This window comes from Delphinapterus leucas, chromosome 12 (assembly GCF_059928025.1).
Source record: "Delphinapterus leucas isolate spDelLeu-1000000601 "Yukka" chromosome 12, BTC_Dleu_Yukka2, whole genome shotgun sequence".
In the NCBI taxonomy this organism is placed as follows: domain Eukaryota; kingdom Metazoa; phylum Chordata; class Mammalia; order Artiodactyla; family Monodontidae; genus Delphinapterus; species Delphinapterus leucas.
The window spans coordinates 84774619-84795509 of NC_143140.1; the positions used below are offsets into that span (position 1 = coordinate 84774619).

At 45.8% G+C, this 20891-nt stretch overlaps 2 protein-coding genes across 6 annotated transcripts in view; one reads left to right on the plus strand and one right to left on the minus strand.

The window, feature by feature from the left end:
• The window catches only part of TIAM2 (TIAM Rac1 associated GEF 2), a 235250-nt gene extending 215557 nt beyond the window's left edge, over window positions 1-19693 (plus strand). For 3 of the 4 annotated variants that reach the window (XM_022559909.2, XM_022559929.3, XM_022559920.3), the window contains 12 exons: window positions 2933-3112; window positions 5737-5805; window positions 6344-6469; window positions 7326-7434; window positions 11055-11234; window positions 12918-13036; window positions 14247-14355; window positions 14972-15030; window positions 15563-15668; window positions 16603-16690; window positions 17071-17225; window positions 18606-19693. In XM_022559909.2, the coding sequence (XP_022415617.2) occupies window positions 2933-3112; window positions 5737-5805; window positions 6344-6469; window positions 7326-7434; window positions 11055-11234; window positions 12918-13036; window positions 14247-14355; window positions 14972-15030; window positions 15563-15668; window positions 16603-16690; window positions 17071-17225; window positions 18606-19198 (1893 nt within the window). In that variant the 3' untranslated portion in view covers window positions 19199-19693. Of the gene's footprint in view, window positions 1-1356; window positions 2726-2932; window positions 3113-5736; window positions 5806-6343; window positions 6470-7325; window positions 7435-11054; window positions 11235-12917; window positions 13037-14246; window positions 14356-14971; window positions 15031-15562; window positions 15669-16602; window positions 16691-17070; window positions 17226-18605 lie in introns of those variants that run through there. The other variant, XM_022559939.3, reaches the window with a different exon arrangement.
• The window catches only part of TFB1M (transcription factor B1, mitochondrial), a 59001-nt gene continuing 55733 nt past the window's right edge, over window positions 17624-20891 (minus strand). Inside the window, exons 7-8 of one of the 2 annotated variants that reach the window (XR_004022430.2) lie at window positions 19695-20049; window positions 17624-19245 (exon numbers count right to left, since the gene is read on the minus strand). Coding sequence is in view for 1 of the 2 variants with exons in the window: in XM_022560034.3 (XP_022415742.1) it covers window positions 19827-20049 (223 nt within the window). In the remaining variant the exon portion in view is untranslated. Of the gene's footprint in view, window positions 19246-19691; window positions 20050-20891 lie in introns of those variants that run through there. The other variant, XM_022560034.3, reaches the window with a different exon arrangement.

Below are 20891 nucleotides of genomic sequence, written 5' to 3' on the forward strand. Positions count from 1 at the left end.
ACGTGTGACCTGGCTTGAAGTCACCTGCTTCATGGGAAGCAGGAAGAGGAGGACAGAATTGGGGCAGGTTTGGTGATGTTCCCTTGTGCTCCATCGTGAGGCTCATGTCCTGGAAGAGAAGGAAAGCCACCTTTTGGCTGCACTGCTCTGTTTGGCTTTTGCTGTGTCATCAGGCTTCTAGGGTAAGACTGAACAGTTTGGAGTTTCTTCAATAATGAATCATGAGATTTGGTTGTTTCAAACATGTTATGAGACATTTTGATAGGTCAAGTTGCATTCTAATTGGTGCTTTAAGATCCACGTCTGTTTTCTTTTTTTAAATTATTTAATATTTATTTTTGGCTGCATTGGGTCTTCGTTGCTGCGCGCGGGCTTTCTCTAGTTGCGGCAAGCAGGGGCTACTCTTCATTGCGGGCTTCTCACTGCAGTGGCTTCCCTCGTTGCGGAGCACGGGCTGTAGAGTGCAGGCTCAGTAGTTGTGGCTCACGGGCTCTAGCGCACAGGCTCAGTAGTTGTGGCGCACGGGCTTAGTTGCTCCGCGGCATGTGGGATCTTCCCGGACCAGGGCTCGAACCCGTGTCCCCTGCATTGGCAGGCAGATTCTTAACCACTGCACCACCAGGGAAGCCCCATGTCTGTTTTCTTGTTCTTTGAAAGCTTACTCTGAATGAACATCTTCTGATAGGCATTACCAGCAATATGCTAGTGTTATAGTTAAGGATAAAAACAAGGGGATAATATGTGTACTTAAGCAGGATCATTAGTGCTTACACATGCTTTAACTGTTTTAGAAGTAAATCACTTCAGATGTGTCTGTGTGTCTAGTTGGAGGTTTAGTATCTGTTACATGGTTGATTTAACTTTTGCACTGAGATTAATGCCAAAATACAGGAGAAGCAATTATATGAAATAGGCCAGCAGTCTGGGAGTTCTCATCGTAGACATCTGCGGGGGCCCCGCTCTCACCCCCCGCCTTGAGTTGGGCTCTTTATTGTTACTGGGCTTATCCCTCCACCACCACCACCTCCCTCCACCCGCCGCCTTTGGCTCATTCCGTGGTTCTCCCTTGGTACACGCTTCTTCCAGGACCAGTTACAATCCACTCTTCACTGAAGCCTTCCAGACAGCCTGTTCCAACATGATGCTCCCATCCGTCTAACGTGTGTCACATTTCTCGTTTGTTCCACACAGGCTCGTGTTGGTTTCCAGTCTGCCATAGGCTGCGCTTTGGTGTTTCTTGGCAAGTCTTATATCCTTGTGCAGGGGCTGGTGTCTATTTCTTTGGAGGCAGAGCAATTGGTTCCCACCAGATTGAATTGAAAGTCTAGCCAGAACATCAATGCCAAGTGTCAGCGTTGTCTGTTCCCATCATATGAAGACACCGTGTTGAGGAAAGGCGGGTGGGGCGTAGAACAGAGAAGGAGAGGAGAAGGGAGGGCAGGTGTCCTGCTTTTACTTTGAGGCACTTCGGTGTGTCAAGTGACAGCTTTTGTAACAAGTTGGCCACTGAGGTTGACCAACGTGCTGTGTGAGTTGTAAGCATCCTGAAATATCCAAGCAAAGAAAATGAATTCAGTGAGAATGAAGAGGTGCTTCTGACTGGTGCAGCTTTTGACCCGAGACAGCGTGATGGAGATCAGGCATGGAGACATCTAGCTGAAGAAAGGAGAGTTTTAGTTGAGGGACAGAAAGTTGCCAAAGCTGGATGGATATTGGTCATTCGTGTCGTCGGGACTAAGCTGCTCTGTTATTCAGTAATAACGTCGGTGCACCAGACGTGGACTCAGCACTGAGCACTTGGGGGCGACGACAGAGAAAGGCAGGACCCTGCCCTTGGCTGGCTTACGGGCTGCTGGGTGGTAAGATGGGCTGGAGCTTGTGTGTGGGAGGAATGGAAAGAAAGAGGAATAAAAAAAGATACTTTGAGTGTAATCTGATAATGCTCCAGGCAGGTAGAGGCGTATAGGAGGAGGCACATTTGAGACCTTAAAGCATCAGCCTGAGGCAGGAGTGTACACATGGGTTCTCCTGGAGAAGGCTTTTCATGCCGTGCTTAAGTATGAGCAGGAACTTGCACAGAAGGCTGTTCATCCCCGCAGACGTTCCCGCTCCTTCTTGCCATTTAACGTGTGTGATTCTGTTCCCACTACCTGGAATGAGAACCCTCCGTGCCCCCACGTCCTGGGTCTGACAAGTCTGCTTCCCGCTAAGAAGCTGCTCAAGTCTCCCTCCTCCGCGAAGGTTCCCACGGAGCCTCACCAGGCTTCCTGTGTCATCTGCTCCCCGGGCTCTGCACCCCTTCGGCGTGGGGACCTTATCTTTCCTACACATCCTGCCCTCTACTGCCATTCCTAGCTCATGCAGCGGCTCAAACTCTCACTCCTAATGCTGCTACTTGGCCTGAGGCTGCAGAGCTCCAGGGCTGGATTTAGGGGCAGATCTAAGGCCCTCGTGGTCAGGCCATCCTAAAACTGCTGCCCTGCTGCCCCGTTCCTGAGTCTCTCAGGGCCTTTTAGTGTGAGAACTGAACTCTGTTAGGCCAGCCTTTGAGGGGACAGAGTGGACCGGATGAGTCTGTCTCTCATTGTGCTTTCACAGAGCCATGACCTTGATTTTAGAGCAACCTCAGCCGTATTGCAGAGGGTTAGCTCTGCCTTATTCTCTAGTCTCAGCACTAAAGAAGCATCTGTCAGACAGCTACTGTGAAAGCGAAAAAGCATCATGGGTAAGTACTGAACAAGTGTAAGTTCATATCTTCACGACCAGAACCTTGAATGGTAGCCAGCGTCGTTTGAGATGAATGAAGCCGGATGCCCTAGATAAATGCCCCGTGAGACTCCTGAGAGGGCGCTGGGCGAAGAGAGAGCGCCTGTGTCTTCGGTGGGCTGTTGATAATGATGGAGAACGTCCTGTGCCTCTTGTTCCCTCCCAGAGTGCTGAGCAGATCGCCGCGCTCTGTAGGAGTTATAACGACACCCAGACCAACGGCATGGAAGGACCAAGGGAGAGTCAGGACCCGCCTCCGAGGCCGCTGGCTCGCCACCTCTCGGATGCAGATCGCCTCCGAAAAGTCATCCAGGAGCTCATGGACACAGAGAAGTCCTATGTGAAGGTAACAGAAGATGCTGTCACAATTTCCTGCTCCCCTCCTGTGACAGCCAGTTGTATGTATGTTGGCAGGGGTCTCCAGGTATCTGCCGGGGAACCTGCCACTCACGAGGGAGATGCCTGCTCCCTGAAGTGGCGAGTTGCTGAAGGGGAGGGCGAGAGGACGAAAGGGCTGAGAGGGCTTGCAAAAATTAGATTCCCCGGTCGTTTTGTTACTGAGGTAGCTTTCACTATGGAAACAGACGTTCTGGTTTGCCATTTGCAGTCTGTGGGAAGGGAACCTGTACCGGTTAGGGGAGGGGGATGGAGATCACTTTAGGTGTGGAGGAACCAGGGGGCAGCTTGTCTGCAAGCAGCTGCTGGAACGGGCTCTGGAGTGCAGGCGGCCACCGCGCAGGACAGCCCCGCGGTGGAGGTGCCGCGCATCTCGTAGGCGTCCCCAGCCATCACACAGGGCAGCAGCCGAACCTTTCACTACCCGGGGAGTTTATTCATCTCAGAGGCTTCAGTTAGTAGTTTGAAAAACATTTTACAAAAAATGCAGGTGCCTGGGAAGACAGAGTTCTTTTTCTTTAAGTATTTGCTGACGGTTTGGAATGGTTTTAAACTCATCTCATCGGCCAATTGCTGGCAGCAGTGTGGGAGCCGAGAATCCAGGCCTGGCCTTGCCTTCACCTGCTGCAGTGGCCTTGCCCCTCAACTGGGGTCTGAGACGGGGGTGTTCTTGTTCTAGCTCTAACACACTGTGTCTGTGAATTAAGCCTTGGCGCGCGCGCACACACACACACACACACACACACACACACACCTCTCACCTTCTTTCTCCACAAGACTTATCTGAGCTTCCCCTTTCATTAACATCACTGTCATTTTATCTGAACTTTGCCGAAAGCCTCATTCACAGGCAGCCCAGGAGAATTACCCATAGCCTCTTCTTTTGGTCCCGTAGGGGAGAAAGGAAAACTGCAGAGACGGCAGTGCCATTTCCTTTCCCACTGTGTCTTTTCCTGTATCGAATGTGGGGAGATGAAGTGAACATCCAGGGGCTTCCGACAGTGACCTTGCCCAGCAGCTCTGTGCGCTGTGGCAGCTTGATGATGGCCGCGGTGTCCTCACCTGCAGGGTTGAGGGCATAGTTGAGGGCGGAATCCAGGTCCCTTTTTATTTTTGTCACTGCTGTCGTTATATTTTACTGTTAGACCACTTTGAACGGGAGGGTCACTGCATCGTGACGCTGGTCTAGGACTGAGATGGATGCTCTGGGCGAAGTGCATACAGAGGATGGCTCTCCCTTCTCTCTGTGAGAGCCCTGCCCTTTGTCTCCTTGGGGCCCCCATGTTGCGGCTCTGGCTCCGCGGCTCAGCGAGGCCTCCCTCGGTGTGTCACTGCTCCTGGGTGGCAGTGACCGGCTCAGGGAGTGACCACAGCCCACCTGTGCCTCTGACAAAATAACCAGTGCCTGGTGCCTATGGTGATTCTTTCTCTCTCTCTCACTCACTCACTCACTCACACACACACACACACACACACACACCCCTTTTTCATTTTTTAATTTCTTTTTGTTGCTGACATTCAACATGGACTTTTACTTGTTTTGTAACCTGGACCCTCTGCACGTGACTTGGCGTTTTCAGCATTCATGTGTTCCCTGAGATAAGACTCGGTGACTTCTCACCTCTCCCTGCTCTGCAGCGGCCGCTGTGGCGTCTGGGGAGGTCGGGAAGGCCAGGGCGGATTTGATTGTGAAGCACTCAGTGTCACAGGCCTGTCCACTTGCTCTCAGGACCTACACCACAAGGCTGTGGAGGCTTCTGACTTGACCAGGCTCTCCAGAGCTGGATTTCTCCATTGTAGAAGGAGGCAGACGTAGTCACCTACTTCTCATAGTTTGGGACTCAAAATTCTTTGGAATAAACGAAACAAGCAAAAGAAATCTTTTCTATCACTAAACTATATCCTGATCTTGGCTTCAAATTATTTTAAACAAAACCTTTATCTAAAGAGTTTTGTAAATACAGTCAACTCCCACTATTCTGTACTGTTGGAGCCCGGTTTACTGGAGATTCAAAGATGGCCTAGACTGTAAACATGATGACTGCTTATCTTCAGAAATGTCTTCTTGCATTTGAGCATGGGAGTTTGAAATTCTGCTCATGCGTCAGCCCCAAAGCCGAAGAGCTCTCCGGATCTTGTCCTGTCCGTTGTCAGCTCAGCTGTCCACGCTGGAGCTGTCGCCTTGCTCTTCGAGGCAGAGAAGGAAGCCAGGTCGGCCAGCGGATGTGGCCACACCTGACAGAGGTACCTGGCCAGAACTCACTTCTCTGAAGGGAGATGAGTGTTCCTGCTGCAGCAGCCGAAAGAAAGGTCCTGGTTCTGCCACTAAGATATTCAAATACGCAGAGTAGGTGATCGAGCTATAAAGAAAAATGTGGAGTCCAGATGCTGGTCGTACCGTGTTGTTAACCTCTCTGAATTAGCTGAGCAGGAACCACCTCTTGCAGGGCCAAGCGTTTCAACCAGACATAAACTTCATTGTTCCTAATGCGAGTCTGAGCTGCAGCCCGGGCTGCTGGAAACGCTTGGGTATTTTGGAGACTTAAGGGTTAAAGACTCTCTTCTGTCTTTCAGGATCTGAGCTGCCTCTTTGACTTATACTTGGAGCCACTTCAAAGTGAGACCTTTCTTACCCAAGATGAGGTAAATACCTTCCCTTCGTCCGCTGACCCATAGGTTAGTCTCAGTTTGTCTTTTAGCAGACCTAGATTTTATCTACTGATCCTCAAAGAACGTTTGAGACTTCGGGATCTTCAGAGAGACCCAAGCGTCGCCTCCTTCAAAGCCATTTATGTGGCCTCCATCCCGTGAAACACAGTGGCAAGAATTATAAATGACCGTGCCCCTTTTGTAGTAGAAGGTGTCCCCCAAATTACCTTTTAATACATGACTTTTTAATGTTAAATCACAGTAATTAGTTCTTTCCATTTTCCCCCCAGTTTGAATTCTGAAAACTTGACACCCACTTCCAATTATTTTAGTATTACAGGGACCGGGGCAGTCAAAGTCTCTGTGTATGAGCTATGTCCCCTACTGAATATGCCACCTTCTTTAAAGGCTTCACTTCTGTCTCCTTCTTGGTGAATGACTTGTGATTCATTTGTGCATCTGGGACTTAGAGTGGTATCTGGGTCGTCATCGCTAACACCCTCTTTTCAAATTCTGCTCTTCACGTACATAGATGGAGTCACTTTTTGGAAGTTTGCCAGAGATGCTTGAATTTCAAAAGGTGTTTCTGGAGACGCTGGAGGCTGGGATTTCAGCATCATCTGACTTGAACATACTTGAAAGCCCCTCGCAGTTCAGAGTGAGTATTTTAGACTTAGGTTTAAAGCAAACGTACGTGGGAACAGTGCAAAACTCTGCCTTTGAAGAGAAAGTGTTGTCCCTTGACTATTGAAAAGGTAAGTTTAGCGCTCTCATTGCATGGCTTTCCTCTGGCAGGTGGTAAAAGAAGGCCCCGTTTCTCCCTAGAGTAGATGCTCTGCGACTCAGACGTCTGGGCAGCACAGCTTTTATGGAGTCTGCCTGCTGTTGACACGCACGCTCCTTACTCAGCTCTACAGAAGGATCTGAGGCAAGAGCACCTACTGCATCCGATTCTGCATCTCTGTGGTCGTGTGACACTGGGAGGAAAGCCTAGGTTTTCACTGGCTCTGAGAGAGCCTCCTCTTCTATGGAGCCCTGTCTCCAGTGTGGCCATTGGTGACTTGGCAAGAGGTCCCTCCAGGGAAGGACAGGCGGAAGGCAGTAGAAAGGGACCAAGAAAGTACATAGCAAGCATCATTCGTCCCAAGTAATGCAGAGTCAGCTTTATTAATTAGCCTCTCAGATTATTTATATCCCACTGTGTCAGATGTATTTTTCATAGAACTTGCTTGCTTGTCCTTGATTGTGCACCGTGTCAGTAGGCTCTGCTGGCAGAAACTTTTCAATCAAACTGAAGCCGTGCTAGAGGGACGCCCGGGCTGTTCTCCACCTACCGGGCAAATGGGGCCGCCCGGGGCTGCTTTTAGTCAGTGCCTTCCCCGAGGCATTGGTGCTCTGGTGTCCGAAAGACAAACGCCATGGAGACAGCAAAGCGGTCAGACGCCACATGCCCGAGCCAGCAGACAGACACTGATTAAACCATGCCTAATGTAACTTTTCCTCTTTCCTTCTAGAAACTACTGTTTTCCCTCGGAGGCTCTTTCCTTTATTACGCGGACCACTTTAAACTCTATAGCGGATTCTGTGCTAATCATATTAAAGTACAGAAGGTTCTAGAGAGGGGTAAGTTGCTCATACCTTCTATAGCTATACTTTTGAAATTGTAATTGTTAATAAAATCCCACACGCAGCAACGAAGTTCCCGCGTGCTGCAACTAAAGACCCAGTGCAGCCAAATAAATATATATATTTTAAAAAGAGTAAATTTGTATTCGTCAAGTAGGGATAAGTGTAATTTTACTGGATTATGCTCCAATGTTGGCCTTGAAGTTGACAGACATGAAGTTTTCAGTTTATTTCAGTGTACTGGTGACAGTGAACGTGTGTAGCGAACAGCAGAGATGTTGCTCTGCCATGTGTCACTTTGCTGTTAAATTGCATCTGGATTCTTTTTTCACCAAATGCCTTGCTCTGAAAACTTTTAACCAACCGTATAAGCCGCTGGAGGGGGTAGAAAGCAATGTATGCCATTTTCTTTCTTTTTAAAATTAATAATTTATTTTTATTTTTGGCTGTGTTGGGTCTTCATTGCTGTGCGCGGGCTGTCTAGTTGCGGCAAGCGGGGGCTTCTCTTGTTGCGGAGGATGGGTTTCAGTAGGTGTGGCTCACGGGCTCCAGACGCGCAGACTCGGTCATTGTGGCGCACGGGCTTAGTTGTTCCGCGGCATGTGGGATCTTCCCGGACCAGGGCTGTAACCGGTGTGCTCTGTGTTGTGAGGCGGATTCTTAACCACTGCGCCACCAGGGAAGTCCCCTCTTTCCTTCCTGTTAACCTTCTTCTTAAGCCCGAGGATCCACTGCAAAGAACCACCACCAAACAGCAACCACCAAACTCACAAGAAGTGTGTTAACTAAAATTAAAGCCTCTTTGGTGAAATGGGCGCTTATCGCAGGCCACATTCTGTCACTGAAGTACCTTTCGTCTCTCCACATTGTTATCATCTTATTTTATTGACTTTAATTGAACATTTTTATTTTTCTGAAGTCCAAGTGGACCTGGGTGACCCACCTGCATTGCTCGTCCCCTTCACGTCAACAGCAAACGTTACTCTGTGGAGCTGGCGAGATGCCTGAGCTTTGGCCGCCGACTTGCAGCGGGTCAGCTCGGGGGCAGGTGGCCAACACGTTGATCTGCCTGGGCTTTCAGTGACGGGCCGGCCAGTCAGCCCGTCCTGGGAAGCGCAGTCAGAGATTTGATGGCAGCAGTGACCTTCTCCAGGTGTAGGAGTGTAGGAGGGAGTTTTTGTGCCACAGTCACCATCACTGTTGTCATCAACCCAGTGTTTAAGCTATTCCTGTAATAACCTGTTGACAAAAATAATCAATAAACTGTCTATAATAGGAATAGAAAAGAGTTTTATTTGAGCCAGACGGAGGAGTACTGCCCAGAAGACAGCTTCTCTGATCCTCTGAGGATCTGCTCTGGAGAAGCAGGGCTGTCAGCACAGTTTCATGTCTTGTCAGAACAAAGAACGTCAAACAAGTCAGGGATACATTCCTTCCAGATTGCAGGAAAACCAGATCAGCACGTACACAGCCCGTCAGCATGGCCTTGGCACCTGGGAAGGAAGTCTTACCATGGAAGGAGGACCAGCATTGGCGTCCCAGGAAGGGAGGCATTTCATCTTTAATTTTAACACGGACATTCTTTTCTTCTGGTCAATGCACCCTTTTCTTTAATAATTAAAGCAGATGTACGGTGTATGTTTGAAAGGCCACGAACAGGCTGTTTTAGTTACATTAAAGTTAACTCGTGTATAGGCCAGAATGGCTTCCCCAGACCTCAATATGTGAACATTTCTTTTACCACACCCTAAACTAGCAATGCTCAACTGAGGTTTTGTTATTACCAAAGGCTTCTTTCAGTCATCACACACCTCTTTAGGTATGAGATTAGAATTCTCGGATTTGTCTGTTTCAGAAGATATTTTTCTATCCCATTCTTTGGAATTCTCATTTCTGGGGCAGAGATGAGAGGAGGCCTTTAAGCTCAAGGTCATGAGCAGCAGTAATTCAACCTGCACGGAGAACATCAAACAAATACAGGTCCCCAGGGGTTGCTCCTGTTCTGCATGGGTCCTACAGTGGAAGGCGTCTTATGAAAATATATGTAATCCTACTTAAGGTCACCTGAACCGTCTCCAGGGAAGCTCGCCAGGCTACCTGCGTTTTCTCACGTGTACCTGGAAGTAGGATCTGAACCTACTGAAGCTTAAACTGTTACAAATTCCCAGGATAAAAAGTGACTTCCCCAGGACTTGAATGCCTTCTTCACAGTTAAGGTTGGCCTCGTGTAGTTCACTCCCGTTATGATTTGCCCAGTGAATCAGGGCTGTCTTGCGTGACGATGGCGAGTGTTGGAGGGGATTCTGCATTGGAACCTTTTTAGTTGTGTCAGCAGGGAAGTAGGAGCCAAGCTACATTCCAAGCCCTTTCTGTCTGTCATCAAACGCTCCTTGATGGCATTGCCATAAAGAATCCGGAGTTTGCTCTTCCGTGTTTCTTTTTCAGAAATGGGGAATGGCCTCTCTGTACTGTCGTGGAGGGAGTGTAGGCTTCATCCAGACACCGACAGTGTTTAGCCAGGTCCACTGATGCAGTTCTGCCATTTGGTTTAAATCCTAGAACAGGCTCAAGTTGAAAAAGGGAAGTCTTGGAGTGCTTCAGGCCAACAAGACAGAGCCCAGTCTGTCTCCTCTAGTTCTTTAAACCAGAAAGAACTAGTTTCCTCCCATGAACACCTTCTTATCGACAGTGTAGTAAATTAAAAGCATACCAATGGTTTGCTCAGTTCCTTCTTTGCCACAAAGATGAAGGATCATCTCACCATCCACTTTGTGTAGTAGCCACATTCAGAATGGTACTGCATCTCCTACAAGTTACGTTTTACCTTTGTACAAAACCCCAAATAAAGATTTGTTTTCATCCAAATTGGCTGAATTCCAACAGCTGGTCAACCAGTGCCAGCAGGTGGAATCCAAAGCAACAGCTGGGGTGTCCACTGGCACCCTCAAAACTGAAAGCACTTGGGTTCGTCTGTGTACTACCTTCGTGACACGGAACAGAGAGGTGGTTTTCACTGCCCAGAGGGGTCTGAATCTGCTGGAAGGTTTAGATTGCTTGGAACTGTAGAGGTGGAGGCTGCAGTGCGTATCAGCTTATTTTTAAAGGAAAAAAAAGCTCGCCCTCAAGTGTATAGAATAAGAAACAATTTGTGCTAGGTCCGTGAAAAAAAAATACTGGTTTGTTTTGCTCTATGAATCTTTTGGGGGGTATGGCATAGGGTTTGGATACACTGTTTTGTGGCTTTATGACTCGTTTGAAACTCACTTTTTCGGCACCTATACCAGTCTCTCTCATGGGTATGCGTGTGAATGTGCCTTTAAAGTCAGACACTCCTGCATTTTGACTCCATGTTCCTCTTTGGTGTGTGGCTGGGACTCTTCTGGCAGCCTGGTAAGCCCCCTTAAGCTCTCATGGGATTCATCACAGAGCGGCGGTGCTGAATCCACCCTGACAGCCGGGCAGTTGACCCACGGGTGCATCTGGGTTTTTCTTGAAGGATGTCATTAGGAGGACTGTAGAAGTGGATCATCTGTAATTCCATTAAAACCTAAATGAAGTAGAATTTAATTCATCCTCCTGTGATCTTCTAAGGGTCTTTTAAATGCATCTGCTTGTAGCTAAAACTGATAAAGCCTTCAAGGCTTTTCTGGACGCCCGGAACCCCACCAAGCAGCACTCCTCCACGCTGGAGTCTTACCTCATCAAGCCCGTTCAGAGGGTGCTCAAGTACCCACTGCTGCTCAAGGAGCTCGTGTCCCTGACAGACCACGAGAGCGAAGAGCATTACCACCTGACAGGTAAGAAGCGAGGGGCCCAGGCCGCGATGTGACGGCTGCCGCCCCCCAGGCCCACGAGCTCCCCTCTTCCCTGCTTGCTTTCACATTCTGGAACATTTGTCAGTACTGTGATTGTTAACCTTAGGTACCATTTTAGTATGTGAAAATCGCTAGGTAGTATGGCCATCCCTGTAAGGTGGGCAAAATATTTTGGCAAAAATTCTCTCACTGGAATAGCCTCTGGAAGGGTGTTTCCATTTTCATTTTTCAGAGAAGATAATTTAAGCTCAGTGAGTTGAAATAAACTACTTCAGGTTACGTGGTTAACAAACAAGCAGTGCTGCCAGGACCAAAACCCCGGCCTGTTTTCCTACAACTTTGAAGTTTTGTGTTTGCTGCCCAAGTACGGCTGATCAAATATGTTGTGTGAGGCTCCGCCTTGTGGACGGCCCTGAGCAGAGTCTGACTCTGAAACCAACACCCGAGGACCCGTGAAGCTTTATACGGCTGACGCGGAGGTGTCTTCTTTTGTAACCTCAGCAATTATTGGCCTAAGATACAAATTTGTCAGATACACATAGAGTATCCGTTAAAGAGCTGCTGTCAGATACACATAGAGTATCCGTTAAAGAGCTGCTGTTTGGATTGCAGAGAAAGAGTGATGTGTTCTCCACGTGTCAAAGCTAGGAGGTCCAGTTACGGTACCTGTAATAAAGCACGTGGAGAGGGAAACAAACTTACTAATAAATATTAGTATTACTGAATAGCAAACACCAAGAAGAGTGTAAATGAAACTAGCTGTTTTTCTGTGACAAGCATACTTTTGTATCATAAGTAATGAGGATGATTTTTTGTATGAAAGTTAAAGCTTATACATAAATGATACAAATTGTGATTAGCATTCAAATACTGTGTGAATAGTTCACTTTGCATTAAAGTGCATTAAAAGGGGTCTGTTAAAAAATTGCCTTCCCAACGTCCCTCCAGACTGAATTAAAATACCAAATCAGAAGAACAAAGTATGAAAAACAGTGAATTTGGAGGTGACTTGAAATTTTCTTTTTGCCTTGGATGAAATCATTTTGTCCCTCACATGCCCACGCATAAATGCAAACAGTTGCTCTGGCAACTGGGCATTTACAGAGGCTCTTGCAACTTCTTGTTAAGAAAAATTGTCATTGATCACTATTCCAGTAAGTGGTCCAGGAGGAGAGGCAAAGTTTAAAAGCAGGTATCCTGTGGCCAGTCAGCCTCGGATTTTAACTCTGGCTCCACTCCTTACGTCTGTCTTTGGAAGTCTGGCAAAAAACTGAACCCCTCTGCACCTGAGTTTTCTCATCTGTAAAATGGGATTGATAACAGGTCCTACAGTCATCGAGTTATTGTGGGGATTAAATGAGATGCTTCACATAAATCGCCTCATAGAACACGCCAAATAGAAAGTGCTCAATAAGTAGCTCTTATTATTAGTGATACTTGTACCCTGCCTCATTTCAAAAAGAATGAGGTGGAAGAGAACTCTGCTGTTCTTCATTATTGTAACTAGATTGCCATGGGCTGCTTGCATCATACTCGAATGATGCTGCTCTTAGTAAGAACTGGTCTCGGATTCTGGCTTGAATCTTGAACCTTTTCGTTACTGCTGTTGAGTAGGATTGCAAACAAACCAAAATTATAAAACAAATATGATTGCATATTTTGCAGAAGCACTAAAGGCAATGGAAAAAGTAGCAAGCCACATCAACGAGATGCAGAAGATATATGAGGATTACGGGACGGTGTTTGACCAGCTGGTAGCAGAGCAGAGCGGAACAGAGAAGGAGGTCAGTAGGACTTCCGGATTCTGAGAGGCTGAATGCCTGTGACCACCGGGTCTGGAGGTCACCTGTTAGGGATTTCGTGCGGGAGAAAATGCCTAAAATTTTCTTTTTGATCTTATAATGCTTATAACAAGCCTCACAACTTAGGTATAAATGTAACATAAAATTGATAACATTGGTTTAAAAATATAACCTTATGTTCTGTTAATATCGTATTAAAAAAAAGAAGAAATATCACTGAGCTCGTATCTGTACCTCTTCCTCCTTTCCCGTGGAGTGTGAGGTTAAGACAGATCCCAGAGGCTAGAACATAAATGGAGAGCTGGGGCTGGTGGGGGTAGGATGGATAAAGGCAGTGGCAGTCAGCATGTGGAGAGAATTAAGAGCTTTTTCCCGGGCTTCCCTGGTGGCGCAGTGGTTGAGAGTTGGCCTGCTAATGCAGGGGACACAGGTTTGTGCCCCGGTCCGGGAAGATCCCACATGCCGCGGAGTGGCTGGGCCCGTGAACCACGGCCGCTGAGCCTGCGCGTCCGGAGCCTGTGCTTGAGGGGCCCGCATACCGCAAAAAAAAAAAAAGAGCTTTTGTTTTTTTCTTTTCTAACCTCAAATATCGGTGCTATCTCCTTACTTATAAAAGTAGTTTAAGTGGAACATCACAATTTCTCTATTTTTCTTCTCTGGCTGGATTACTAAATTTAGAATTTTGAGTTTTAAAAAGCCTACATGTAAGAAGTAATATAATTTAAGTAGAAAAAGACAAGAACAGAAAACAGCTGGAGTTTAGTTGTTTTTTTTTTATTACAATCAGTTTCAACGTTGGTACCTCTGCAGGCCTAGTGTGCTTTTGGGATTAGAGGTGGTGAGTTGTACTAGGTCTTGGATGAAATGTTAACAAAGGCACTTGGGATGAACCTTGACACTGGGGTGGAAGGAATGCCATCCCACAGGGCAGGAGGCGTGTCTCACCCACAAACAATGTGTGCACTGGAGCAAAATGCCTTCACGTTTATGTTATTTTTCAAACAGTTTGATGCTTAGCTCATATTTTCAAAATCGCCACTATTTAAGGCCGCATGTTTACAGGAACCATAAAAATCAAAGTGAACGTACTTGTGTTTTAGCAATGACCATATATGTGTGGTCCCTCTCTCATATGAGACAGCCTCCCCCCAGGGTTTCCACGTCTTCTTGATCTCCTGTTTTTGCCATTTAGGTCACAGAACTTTCAATGGGGGAACTTCTGATGCACTCTACAGTGTCCTGGTTGAATCCATTTCTGTCTCTAGGAAAAGCCAGAAAGGACCTCGAGCTCACAGTATTCGGTCAGTACTCCATTCAAAAGAATGTAAACTTAAAAGAGGCTGTCAAGAATGAAGAACCTGCTAAATAAACCCATCTAACTCGTGATTTCCAGGAGGACTTAGAATCGTTGCTCTAATGGCTTTGACTTAACATGGACAGGTTCCAACTCTTTAGAACTCTTGCCCTACATACTCATGATCTCCTCCCTTCTGCTGCTTGGCTTAGTGGACCTCACCACGTGTTACGGGAACAGATCTCCCCGAGGCTATTTTGAAATCTGCTATCTTAGTAGTTTGCTGCACTTCAGAATGTCTTAATTCTCCCGGACAGCTGGGAGAGTGGGTATAGACCGTGTATGCTCACTGAGACGAACACACATGTCCTCAGCTTTCAATAAAACAAAACAGGAATTCAGGAAACAAAATGCCAGGATCTTCTTCAGATAATGGCTCTTAAATTAGCAGGTACCTCTGCATAATTCAAATATGAACAGAAGGAAGTACCACTTATTCACTCATGTCAGCATCATGGGATCTTGTAGAGCTTTGTTCTATTAAAATATTCAGCTACAGTTCAACCTTGGGAGAGTTTGTATTAAATAATGAGAGTCATTTCTTTCTCTTTTCCTTTCTTTAGTTTTTAAGAGAGCCGTCATATTGGTTTATAAAGAAAACTGCAAACTGAAAAAGAAATTGGTAAGACATGAATTAATTTTAATTAAAGCTATCTTTTCATGCCTGTTATCCTCCTGTTGTTGAACTGGGAAGCCTGCTAAGGATGAAGGCCTCACTGAGTGATGCGACTCAAGGTGTTTCTTATCCTCCCCACCAAAGACGTCTGTTTTAAAGAAGATGTAGACAAATACCCATGCTGGGCCCTACAGAGAAAACCAGCTTTTCTATCCCTAAAAATGGTCCACGTTTTCTCCATACACCTGAGTCTGTGTAATTTTGGGTTTTTTTTTTTTTTTTTTAGAGGTAACATGGGGTCATGGAAAGCTTGCTTGTCATTTTTGCTTAAAGATCTAGAACTCTCTGCTTCCCAAAACATGACTCTGCCCTGTCCCCAATCCCTGAGAGCACACCTGACCTGATTCCCTTTTGCATCCTGAGCCCCACATGGCGGCAGGTCTGCACCAGGGTGAGCTCACAGCTTCTGTCGTGCGCGCACGTGCCCGCGGGAGCGAGCTTGCTTTAACACTGTTCTTGGTGGGCTCTCACGTTGCAGCCGTCGAACTCCCGGCCGGCACACAACTCTGCTGACCTGGATCCGTTTAAGTTTCGCTGGTTGATCCCCATATCCGCGCTTCAAGTCAGACTGGGGAATACAGCAGGTAATTGTTGTGTGTCGTACAGGTGCCAGAAAAAACATTTTAAGGGAATTTTTAAACTGTGGAATGAAAAAGTAGCAAAGAACCTGGGAATGATTTTTGGTATTTTATTTTATAGGCAAGGAAAATGAGGACAAGAGAGATTGGAGAAAGTAAATGCCAGCGGATGGCTTTTCTTTGCCAAATACCTCTCTTTATTTGCTTCCTTATTTTCACTGTCGATGGTTTTCAACATTTTTCTAATATCCTAATATTTCTAATTATTTTAATAACTTTAGGGATAATCTCTATCTCTAAAATTTGTTAAAGAAACAAAGGTCCACAAATTTAAATGTTTACAAATTTTGATACACCTGAAAATTTCTTAAGATTAAGCTTTATTACAGGTGATATATAAAAAAAAATTTTTCCACTGTGGAAAATGTTCAGAGATCCTTTCAGAATAACCCTGTCCTGGTGACAGTACCTCTGGTTAAGCAAAGGACCAACAGGCTGAGGCCCGCAGTGACGGCTGGGCCCCTGTTCAGTTTTCGTTGGAAGTGCTCATGTTTCCTGGACCATGACTGAGTTTGGGGCTGGCCTCCTTTACCTCAAGAGCCTGAGCACATCCTACCGTTCCTTCTAAGGAACGGGGTTGAAAAATGGGATCCATTTAACCTCTTTCCCAGAGAGATGGAATCCAGGGTAGGGCGAAAGCACCAAGACGGATGGGAAACCTCAGCAGGAAGTGTACAAAGTAACTACAACGTATTTAACTTCTTGTAACTCTTTGTGAAAGTCATACATAGGAGGAGCCACACCAGAAAATGATGAGAGTCAGGATGGGGAATATTTAACTCTTTAAAAAGTTACTAAAATTGTGGTTTTTAAGCTTCACAAGTGTCCTTTACCACAGCATCTTTGGCAAATTCGCGGCCCCTTGTTTCTTTTTACACAGGGACAGAAAATAATTCCTTATGCGAGCTGATCCACACCAAGTCAGAAATAGAAGGACGGCCAGAAACCATCTTTCAGTTGTGCTGCAGGTATTACTGACTTCCAAAAATTAAAGCCAATGGGCATAAGACAGAATTATGTTCTCTTAAAAGTGGGCTTATTTTTAGTGCCCTCCTAAATTTTGATGACTTCAGGATCACACCCACCCTCTCCAAACTGTGCAACTGCGGCTCTAGGAGAATATACATTGAATAAATATACATCCAAATGTTAGTGCTTGAAGGAAGTTCAAAAGCGATCAATTCTCGCTCCTTTTGTAAATGACGAGAGACCGAGGCACACAGAGGCTGGGTGACTCGCTGTCAGTCTGTGCTGAGAGCGGTCACGTGCCACGGGAGGGCCAGGAGGCGTGGAACGGAAGCAGGACGAGACAGCAGACACTACAACATGTCTTCTCTCTCCCCGCCAGTGACAACGAAAGCAAAACCAACATTGTCAAGGTGATTCGATCTATTCTGAGGGAGAACTTCAGGCGTCACATAAAGTGTGAATTACCTCTGGAGAAAACATGTAAAGATCGCCTGGTACCCCTCAAGAACCGCGTTCCTGTCTCAGCCAAATTAGGTAAGAACTCTGCTAGCCTTGGGTTTACTCAGGAAAACATGAGGAGCTCCTCTGCAAGGATGTGTGCTTTCAGGATAGAGCAGCGGGTCATCGCTTTGTAGCTCATCAGCAGGAGCTTTGTAAGCTCTACACCAGACACCCGATACACAGGGTGACATGAGGATGTAGCGGCAATTTTACTTCCTTTTAATAAGCCTAAACATGCTCGGTCCCAGACCTCCTTTTATAAAACATAAGCACCCCCAATCCAAATCCTTCGTCTTTCACCTGCTGACACAGTCTGCACTTACCGTCTTCTGTCTTTCTTCCGCTGAGAGGTACAGGAGTCAAGGGACTTCGTTGTGCTCATTGCCGCATTCCCGGTGCTCAGAACAGTGCAAGGCCTCTAGAAGGTCAACACTCAGTGAATTAAGGTCAAGAAACCTAATGGTCGCTAATACTCATTCTTAATAAGCCCACAGGTAAACATTCCAAATCATGCTGTTGTTCAACTTTCTGCCCGTTTTTAAAATGTCAGCTTAAATTTTTAGAACCTTCTTTCTATGTTAACTATTTTGTTAATATCACTGATCTATTTTTTTTTTAGTCTTACAAAATGTATCTCTTCTTTTTGGTCACAGTTTGACCTCCTCAAGTTTACCATATATTTTCCATTTTTTCCTCTACTGGCAAAATAAGCTACAGCCATTAAAAATACACTGTCGTCTGCAGAAACACAACTGAGCTCCCCCTTTCCCTTTTCCCTTCTACCCAAGAGAAAGGAAATTATACGCACACACACACACACGATTCAATATTCATATTAAATCTCAAAGTTGGCTAGAAATTCCAGCAGAGACAGTTCTCATGAGAGAGAAAAAGCATTTTTGTACTTTTAATTGAGCAGCAAGGGAAATGAACCGGTGAGAAGGTGGGCAGAGAAATATGGTGTAATCTTAGTTCTCAAACTACAAAGTACTTTAGTGAAAGAAAGGAACCTAGATTTTATTAGCAGCTAACTTTTAAATTTATTCATTAGCAAGAGCTAATTTATTCATTAATTAGCTGTAAAACTAACTTTTAAATTTATTCATTGGTAATAAGCGTAGCCCTTATGATAGTTTATAGCTTATTGTTCTCAGTAATTAAGCTCTGGTAATTGGTCCTCTAAAAAATGCCAAATTCCAACTTAAAATTTCAAATAAACATAAATAAAAAATGTCCGTATTTGCAGTATCTACATTTTTTTTTTTTGCCCAAGTCCCAGGATAGTCCCAGGATTGAAGTGAGGTGATAAAATTTTAATTAAGATGTTAAATCTGATAACCCACAGGGCAAAAATGAACACATTGTGGAATCGGTTCCTCTATCATAAGGGAAAATGTGCTTTTCTCACTGCAGCTTCATCCAGGTCCTTAAAAGTCCTTAAGAATTCCTCCAGCGAGTGGCCCGGGGAGCCGGGCAAGGGCAGCTCGCTGGACTCAGATGAGGGCAGCCTGAGCAGTGGCACCCAGAGCAGCGGCTGCCCCCGGGCCGGGAGCACACGGGACGCCCAGAAACACCCCCACGAGGGCCTGGCCGACTTCTCCGACAGTCTCATCAAAGAGAGCGACATTCTGAGCGACGACGACGAGGACGACCACCAGGCTGGGAAGCAGGGCAGCCCTACCACAGACATCGAGATCCAGTTCCAGAGACTGAGGATCTCGGAGGACCCGGACGCCCGGCCAGCTCAGCAGCCGCCCGGCAAGGACGGGCAGCCCAAGCTGGTCCGGGGGCACTTCTGCGCCATCAAACGCAAAGCCAACAGCACCAAGAGGGACAGGGGGACTCTGCTGAAGGCGCAGATGCGTCACCAGTCCCTGGACAGTCAATCGGAAAATGCCAACCTTGATCTCAGCTCCGTTCTCGAGCGAGAATTCAGCGTCCAGAGCTTAACGTCGGTTGTCAACGAGGAGTGTTTTTATGAAACAGAGAGCCATGGAAAGGCATAATACAGGTCAATCCAGATATGGGTTAAGTTGCTGGTTTCACTTTTAAACTGGGGGTAAAATGGAAATTGCAGAAAAACTATTCATTATTGGGTTTTGTGCAGTATACATTTTCCCACAAAATAGTTGTAAAGATTTAAGTTATTTTAATTTATTGTGGATCAGAAAACTAGATTAAACTGGTCAGAATTTGTAAATTACTTAGTTTGTATCCCTTTTGAGCAGGTATCAAAATGACGACTTAGGAACCTTAAAATGAAACTGCATTCTAATTAATTTATGTGGAAAAGGGTGGGGAAGTTGTGATGAATAGCTTTTCTGGGCATTTTCTTTGAGCTCTTAGGTTCTGCTTTATTTAAAGCATATTTAAATTATTCTAATGTGGGTTAGGGGTACACTGTGCAGGTATTTCATTTTTGTAAGGTTGTAATAGATGCTGTTTATACTAAACATGTCATATCTATGCAGTATATATATTAAAAGAAAGCTTGTACTGTACCTTACTTGACGATATTTATTCTCTTTACCAAGCTGTAAAAGGGGAATAAGTCACACCTGGGGAGCACACATAGGAGAAGTTCAACACTGTGAAAATCAACATCCAGTCGGCTGCCAGCCCCTGAAGTAGCAGCTATAGTCTGTAACTCTTCCTTGTCATCCCCTTTTGCTTGAGTTCTTCTCTGAAATTGTAAGCAAAGAGGTGTGGGTCTTCATCACACATTTTTCGGTATGCGTCACAGAGGCTCTTAAAATGTAAGACAGAGAGCTGGGTGGGTCGAAGAGTAGGGTCCACATCTGCCAACTTTAACAGTTTCCCAGTGCTTTCTAATCGCTGAGCTTCAGGGAATAACATTCTGAAAGGAAGAGAAAAATGTCAGAATTCTACTTAAATTCTGCCCATCATCATGCTTCCTTCTACCCTCATTTGAAACCGGCATGGTTCTGACAACTTTGCAGAGGCTTTTCTTCCACCCCCCAGAGCCCTGCAGGACCCCGAGCCAGTGGAGGACTCTGCTTACGCCGCCAGGCAACAGGTACGAACCACCGCTGAAGGCACAGCTAATCGGACCTGCACGGTGTGTCCACATGAGAAAAGAGTTTCTGAAGCTCAATCAATACATGTATCTTGAAGGTAAATTATATCATATGCTCAGTTGCATTCTTAAAGAAACATAAGTTTGCTGTGCCTCACATTTTAATATAAAAATTGCATATTATTTCTGGTGAACTTTTGATTCTCTGTAACTTGAACTTACCAGCCTTTGGACCTCTTCATCCCAAAAGAATGACCTTTCTTTGCAAAGTTAGAAAACAGTTCATGTGAAACTAGAAAGTTATCTTCCTCTTTAAGATGTCTGAAGCATCTTTAAAATTGATTCAAAGTATACATTTTAAATTTCGTCTAAATCAGATCATTGTTTTAAAATGAATAGTACAAGTGACTGACTGACTGAAATATTGCAAAGCTACACCTGGATTTTATTTTCTTCTCTCAAGTCTCAGAGGGCTCGGAAGACATCGTGGCGAGAGGAGACTGACTTTTTCTTACAGGCTGATGGTCCCCGCAACCAGGAGCTGCGTGTCCCTACATTCTCAGGGTGAGCTGACTGAGATCGCTGAGTTCACCTTCATGGCAAGCAGGGGTCTGATCATAGTTTCTAACTATGATCTGGGACTGATGTGTGGTGTGGTGTGA